This window comes from Prionailurus bengalensis, chromosome A2 (genome assembly GCF_016509475.1).
Source record: "Prionailurus bengalensis isolate Pbe53 chromosome A2, Fcat_Pben_1.1_paternal_pri, whole genome shotgun sequence".
NCBI classification, from domain to species: domain Eukaryota; kingdom Metazoa; phylum Chordata; class Mammalia; order Carnivora; family Felidae; genus Prionailurus; species Prionailurus bengalensis.
Genome location: NC_057348.1, coordinates 103500508 through 103507839, shown reverse-complemented (window position 1 = coordinate 103507839; position 7332 = coordinate 103500508). Strand labels below are relative to the sequence as shown.

The following is a 7332-nucleotide window of genomic DNA, read 5'->3' as shown; positions in this document are numbered from 1 at the left end:
AAAATCAGGGGCACCTGGGTGGCGCAGTTGGTTAAGCATCCAACTTCGGCTCAGGTCATGATCTCGCGGTCCGTGAGTTCAAGCCCTGCATCAGGCTCTGTGCTGACAGCTCAGAGCCTGGAGCCTGTTTCAAATTCTGTGTCTCCCTCTCTCTCTGACCCTCCCCCGTTCATGCTCTGTCTAACGTTAAATAAACGTTAAAAAAAAATTAAAAAAATTTTTAATTTCGGGTCTAGGGAGAATGTACAGTGGTATGGCACCTAACATTAAATCGAGGGCCAGGACCTGGGGATCTAGAGATTACGTTGACAGGACTATTGCCATCTTTAAGCCATTTACTAGCTCTTAACTTCTGCCCGTAAGCGACAATCTAAGACAGGAAGCAGCTGCAGTCTTTTTAAACCGCAGTCGCTGACCTTAGCAGCAAGAGACTCGACCTGCCCTCCCAGCGCCTGACACCCAGCAGCCACAGGCGCCGCTCAGCTCCCTCAGCGCCCGTCAGGACTCGCAGGCGCGCGCCAAGCACGCGCGCCCCAAGGGCCTCAACGCGCGGACCCAAGAAGACCCCGCCCACCCCATGTCTCAACGAGTGTTTTCCCGAGAAAGTGCCTGTTTAGTCAATCAAAGTGTTCTAGTTTCGACGCAAAATTTTACCGGCTAGAAGCATATATACGACAGGAACGAGACTGTTTCGCTTGGTACTGGAACGCTAAGGGTCTTTCCAGGTCAGTGCGGATGCTTGAGGTGCTGGATCAAAGCAGGCACTGTTAAGGACAGCTGCATCCGGGCGCTCTTGCCGCAAGCTGTCCTCCGAGCCAGGGGTCCTTAGGTAGGAGGTTCTGGGTGACTTTGGACGTCCGTTCATGCTTGGTGTAGGGACTGCTTAGTGCCGGGCCTTGCAGTTTTGATCTTTTCTTCTCCCCGAGCCGAGGCCTCTGCTGCAGCCATGTTACGCCAGATCTTCGGTCAGGCCAAGAAGCATCCGAGCGTAAGTTCGTGACCCGTTTTGCAGTGTTTTTACTTGGCCATTCTGTGTCCAGCTGCGACTGCCTCGGTTACCTGGGGACTTCCTCATTCACAATTATTAACTGTTCTTCGGGTCTGGACCTTGGCTCACTTGTGATATTCTCTTAGTTGTCCCAAGCCCTTGAGTTCTGACCTTCCACGCCATGCATTGAGGGGTTTGGGCAGGCAGGCGGAAGGTGAGGGATACCTTGGAGGAAAATAAGCCAGTGAATGTTGGAACAGTCGGGTGGTTGCACCTTCTTCTAAGTTGGTCCGACCCCGGGGTAGTGGTGTGTAGTGTGGGTTAGAGATCAGCAGGTCAGGTTTCCTGTTTGTTATATTGTCTCTTAAAGACCTCTTACGGCACTGCACCACCAGGCCTTGTAGCAAATACAAATGTCTGTAATCTTGGACTTCTCGGTTTGCTTGACGTCTTGAGATTTTGGGGGAGCTTGGTAGCGCAGAGGTGAATCAGAGTTGTTCTTTTTTGTGTAATTTTTTCCGCAGCACATCAACGTGCTTTGGTCCTAAAACCCAGTTACTCAGACTTTATCTTAAACCCATTACCTAACTACGAATTAAGCATGGTGGTAATATGTCTTCAGAAATTTATGCCTGTAACCGATGTTTGTCATAGGTATGTTTATATTTGGTCTATTTATTTCACAGAACTTATGTTTTTCATAACCCCTATATCAAGGCAGGCCAAGAAGTTGTTTTACAAGCCTCGAGATAAAGGAAGCTGGGAAATTGAATGAGAACGTGTATAAATATTAAGAGAGGTGGAGAAGACTTGACATATGTTCCTGGAAATTTAAAAATTTGAATCTAATTTTTTTCCACATTAAACCAGAACCCTCTTCACGTCTTTTGGAAATTACATTTCTTTCTTTTGAACACAGTTAAAAGAAATCGTACCTCAATTTAAGGTCTACCTTTATTAAAATTTTAAAACAAGGTAGAAAAGTACCATTTTGAGACCTGAGAATCATTGTGTAGGAATTAACTCTAGCCTTTCTTTTGTCAATGTCTAGGTATTTGAAGCTGGCCATTAATTCTTGCCTATTTTGTGTTTGGTTCTAGTTGATCCCCCTCTTCATATTTATTGGAGCGGGAGGTACTGGAGCAGCACTATATGTCTTGCGCCTGGCATTGTTCAATCCAGATGTCAGGTAAGTGCTTAAAAACGTTTAGTGGAACTTTGATGGTTTATTAAGCTGGTTTGGGAGCCACAGTCTTTAGGGAGGCAAAATCAAGTAGTAGAAAGAGCCTGTTTTATAGGCTTCTATAGGAAGTTCAAATCCTGTTGTCATTTTCTTTTCCTGGGTCATAAAATTGTCTAAATGTCTTTGAGTCTCATTTTTGTCATCCGTAGAGTAAACTGCTAATTATTTGGAGAATTCTTGTGAGAATTGAGATAACTATTTTTATAAAATACTTAATCAGAGTTGCTGATGCATGTAAATGTTTTTTGTCTGCTTTTCCTCAATAAGGGATGTTTCCTTTTGAAGTTAAAGAACCAACATGCAACAAAAAGATTGATGTATTGTTATTCTGTACTTTTCTATATATCACTTAGGGAAAGCCAAATGAATTTTCTTTACAGTTTTTAATGTTTTTATTTATTTTTGAGAGAGAATGAGCAGAAGAGGGAGCAGAGAGAGAGAGAGGCAGAATGAGAAGCAGGTTCCAGGCTCTGAGCTGTCAGCACAAAGCTGGATGCCGTGCTTGAACCTACAAACCACGAAATCATGACCTGAGCTGAAGTCAGCGCTTAACAGACTGAGCCACCTAGGCATCCCAAAAATGAAGTTTAAAGTTTCCTGTGAGAGGGATAGGGACAAATACACTGCCTAGGAGGCTCTCTGTTCAACTCTTTTTTCTAATTAACTACATGGGATTGCTAAATAGAGTCTATGTCTGTTTCAACTCTACTGAAAACAACATCATACTCAATCTAATAGAAAATGAGATCTATTCAAAATATTAGCTCCTTAGGAAATAGAAAACTATTTTAAATAGTGTTTTATTACTACAGTAGTTAATAATGTTTGTTTCGTTTAGTTGGGATAGGAAGAATAACCCAGAACCTTGGAACAAATTGGGTCCCAATGATCAATACAAGGTAAGCTATAAAATTGTTTCAGAATTGCTAGGAAGTATATTTTAATACATTTTCTCATGTAGTAGTGTTTTTTTTTTTTTTTGAAATTGGATATACATGTAAAATTCCATTATAATGAACTTTGAGGAAGTGCTAGATTGTTTTGTGAAATTAAAATGGCATATTTCCCTAGCAGAAATTTTTTTCTAAGGATTTTTTTATTCACAGACCTTAGACTCTGGATGTGAAGTTAAGATAATGTTTTCATTCTACTGATTTTATGGGCAAAAGAGGTGATAGAGCTATCACATACCATTTTCTTAGATCTTGAATAGTCTAGTGCAGTGTTTTCAAACTTCAATGTACATGGGCCTCAACTGGAGAGGTGGTTAAAACACATATTCAGCTCCATGCTCAGAGATTCTTATTTAGTTGGTCTGTTGTGGAGACTAAGAATTTGCATTTCTAACAAGGTTTCAGGTGATGCTGATGCTGCTGGTCCATGGACCACACTTTGAGTAGCACTATTGCAGTGGATGGTTTGGTTGGCTGTTTTTTCTTGTTGGTATGGTTGAAATATTTCAGGTGAGGGTAATTAGGAAGAAATGAAATTGGTTGAAACTTAAATTTTACCATGAATCTTCTAACTAAACTTTTTAACGTCTTTCCGAAAAGTAATTTGTGGAACTACTCTTACACAGAATGAGTTCATTGACTGAGACTTTATTTATTCTGTTGAGATATTGGCATATAAAATTATGTAAGCTTAAAGTATACAAGGTGTTGGTTTGATAAATTTTATATTGCAATATGATTACTATAGTAGCATTAGCTACTACTTTTATCATGTCACATAGTTACTATTGTGTGTGTGTGTGTGTGTGTGTGTGTGTGTAGAACAATTAAGACCTAGTCTCTTAGCAGCTTTGAAGTTTATAATGCAATATTGTTGACTATAATTCCTGTGTTGTGTATTCGATCTCTAGGGTTTATTTACTAGTTGCAAGTTTGTACTCTTAAGCAACCTCTCCCAATTCCCCCATCCCTGGCTCCTGGTAACCACCATTCTACCACTTTTACATGTGTAGCTTTTTTAGATTCCACACGTAAATGATATCATGCCTTATTTATCTTTCCCTGGTGACTTATCTTACTTAGTATAATGCTCTTAAGGTCCATCTGTGTTGCCACAAATCGGAGACCATTTATTCTCTAAATATAACCTTCTTTATGTGTCAAAATTTTGCGTACAAAGACTAACTCTGGAAATGTTAAAACCAAGGGCAGCTTTATTAGGGTATAATTCACATTCCATACAACTTAACTATTTAAAGTGTATAATTCACCACATGCACTTTCCTTGGTCCTTCTACCAAATTGTGTATTAGAGTCTCTGGGTAGGTGTAGTTCAAAAAGCTCTTCAAGTGATTATGATAATGAAGGCAAATTACCAGTGCCCTGGAACATGATAACACATGTCAGTATAAGGACATGTGAGGTGGAAATGGAATGTTGCTGCAACAAAAATGTAATTTGTTTGGCATGAATGGGCTGAGTAGCCATGACACTTATTTCAAGTCTGGAAAGATGAATCCTTATGTAATGGCAAAATATCTGATAAAGTATAACCTGCTGTAACTTGGAAGATAGACTGTGTCTAAAGAAGTTTGTTATAGAAAAAGATTTTGGAAAATAGAATATTAGTAGACTGGTTGTATTTGCCAAGAGATGAACTTGTAGAAGAATTGGGCAATTTGCAAGCAGAAATAAAAGGGAACAAAGTCCAGAAAATAAGCCCAGAGTGAATGAAGCCTGCTACTGCTTCTAAACGCAAACAGTGAAGTAAACTAGATTATTTTCTTTATCATTCACTACTCACCTAAGAAAATTGGGGTTTGGGTTTTTTTTGTGGGTGTTTTTGTTTTTTTGTTTTTGTTTTTTTTTTTTTTTGCCTATTAACATCAGGTTTAGCCTCATGACTGGAAAATCATCAGTGAGGGGACATGATATCTCCCATCTCTGAACCAGTGTGTGGTTCCCCCATTGTTCTTTGTCATCTGACCTGAGACCAAAATGGACATGTAAGAGTTATTCATTCAGCCCAGAATTGCAATGAAGAGAACATGAAGCAGTCAGCTTACAGATGGCATATAATGCGAGTGAAACATAAACCTTTGTTGTTGTAAACCACTAAGTTTTGGGGGTTATTTGTTGCTCCTTTGCAAATCTAGCCAAATGTAGACAAACACGAGGACTAAAATAGGATTTAATCATTAAAGACCCAGCAACACTTCTCACTTGATTAAATGCCCCAAGCCATGATCAGAATATGTTGTGCCTTCCCAGTTACTGTTCCAGAGACCTTCAAGGTAGCCACCATTAAATGGAGAAAAGGAATGGGGACATGGAAGCTGAAAACTAAAACAGTTTTGAAAATTAACTCGTTACTTCAACAGAGAATTTTGATGCTGACACATGGAAGCAAAAAGAAGCAAATACATCAGAAGCCTACTAGTTTTGAGAAAATTGGCAAAGATATTATGACCTTTCCACATTGCATGAGTATAGGGGTTTGATCCTGCTTCTCATTCCCTGGGGAGTCCTATAACTTGATCTTCATTTGCGTCTTTCGTAAAGTAAGAATGAGTAAGGCCGTGATAGTTAAAATAAACATAAAGCATTGTGCCCCGTGTCTGGCATCCATTAGAAGAACCCAATCAGTGTTTATTTTCTTTATGTATAGCTTGTAGTTCTTTTGTAGTATTCTTTCTAATTTTGTCAACAATGTTAAGGATAGCACACAATTAGTTTCTTTTAAAAAAATCTCCTTTAGATTCAGTTACTTCATAAGAATACTGTCAGAACACAGATCATTGCTCTGGGTTATTTGCACTTAGCTGTCTATACAACTTTGTGTATATCTCAAGGATAAGCTTTACAACCTGAGAGTTTTTCTTTTTTAAAAAGCTTAAGTAAAATAAGAATTTTTCAGTTAGAAATCAAGAAGTTAGGGTATGTTTGGAAAAATAAAGAAAAGGGTTTGAAGAAATAATAGATACAAATTTATGAGCTGCTTAAAAACCCTGAAGAAAGTGTTGATGATTCTGCACTTTTAGTTCTTTTGGAGTTAAATAATGTGGCCTCCAAGTAATTATAACACAACCTCGTCAGTGTTCTCTAGCACAGGAATGAGTAAACCCAAGATTATAGCCTTATTTGAGCTTATGTTTATATCCTGATGTTTTCTCAGTAGACACTCTAGAGATGTTTAAAATACAAATCATTAAAAAAAAAAAGTTATTGGAGAGGCAGTTTTTTTCTAAAGCAATCATAGATTTATTTCTAAAATTAATTTCAGTTGAATATAAGGAAATTTTTGGAAATTACAGGCTTCCAAATATGTATTATTTAAGTACAATATGGTTTTGAAACAAAAATACAGTATTATTTAAGAACTTTCGTGCCAGAAGTGGTCAGATGGTCAGATTTTGGTGCAATCTGGCTTAAAAAATTAAGGGAACATACTAACACTGTTCTTTTGAGGTAGATTGAATATTTTTACCTTACCAAAATCCTTAAAGGACTGGAATTTCAGTGTCTTTCTTTGGATGACTTTTATATTGTTAAATATCTGTAATAAAAATTCATGTCTGTAATTGTTACTATAGAAAGCTGAATAAAAATAATTCTAAAACTTCTGTACCATCTCTGTGTATTTGATAGATTATCTAAAATATCTTTTTTCTTTTCCAAGTTCTACTCAGTGAATGTAGATTACAGCAAACTGAAGAAAGAAGGTCCAGACTTCTAAATGAAATGTTTCACTATAAAGCTGCTTAGAATGAAGGTCTTCCAGAAGCCATCCGCACAATTTTCCACTTATCCAGGAAATATTTCCCCTCCGAATGCACGAAGTCATGTTGATGTATTGTGTTGGGGTTTACACTGACTAATAAATATCTGAAACTTGATATGTGTCACTTTTTAATGCTGAAAATCTGCTTTCAACTTTATAACTAGGGTATAGGAAATAAACTTAGAATTTAAGGAATTTCTTGAGTTTCCATCTGTTTATAATTTGAAAAAAGACCTTAAACTGTTCAAACACTTTTTACTTTTTGTATAGGCCCTTGGTAACTTCACTAGAGTATATTTAACAACTGAAAGTGGATATTATGCAAAGGTAGATTGGGAAGAGTATTCAAGTGTCTTTGGCATTGGCA

The 7332-nt window shown here is 37.9% G+C and overlaps 1 protein-coding gene across 1 annotated transcript; it reads left to right on the top strand.

Annotated features, from left to right (window-relative positions):
• Positions 1 to 827: 827 nt before the first annotated feature.
• NDUFA4 (NDUFA4 mitochondrial complex associated) lies at positions 828 to 7080 on the top strand. The gene is made up of 4 exons (XM_043588971.1): positions 828 to 988; positions 2089 to 2177; positions 3070 to 3130; positions 6864 to 7080. The coding sequence occupies exons 1-4, from the start codon at positions 947 to 949 to the stop codon at positions 6918 to 6920; spliced, it is 249 nt and encodes an 82-aa protein (XP_043444906.1). The 5' UTR covers positions 828 to 946; the 3' UTR covers positions 6921 to 7080.
• Positions 7081 to 7332: the final 252 nt, after the last annotated feature.

Coding starts and splice junctions, on each gene's coding strand:
- NDUFA4 (XM_043588971.1), top strand. CDS start 947: ATGTTACGCCAGATCTTCGGTCAGGCCAAGAAGCATCCGAGC. Junction 2,178..3,069: donor TTGTTCAATCCAGATGTCAG/GTAAGTGCTTAA, acceptor TGTTTCGTTTAG/TTGGGATAGGAAGAATAACC. Junction 3,131..6,863: donor GTCCCAATGATCAATACAAG/GTAAGCTATAAA, acceptor TTCTTTTCCAAG/TTCTACTCAGTGAATGTAGA.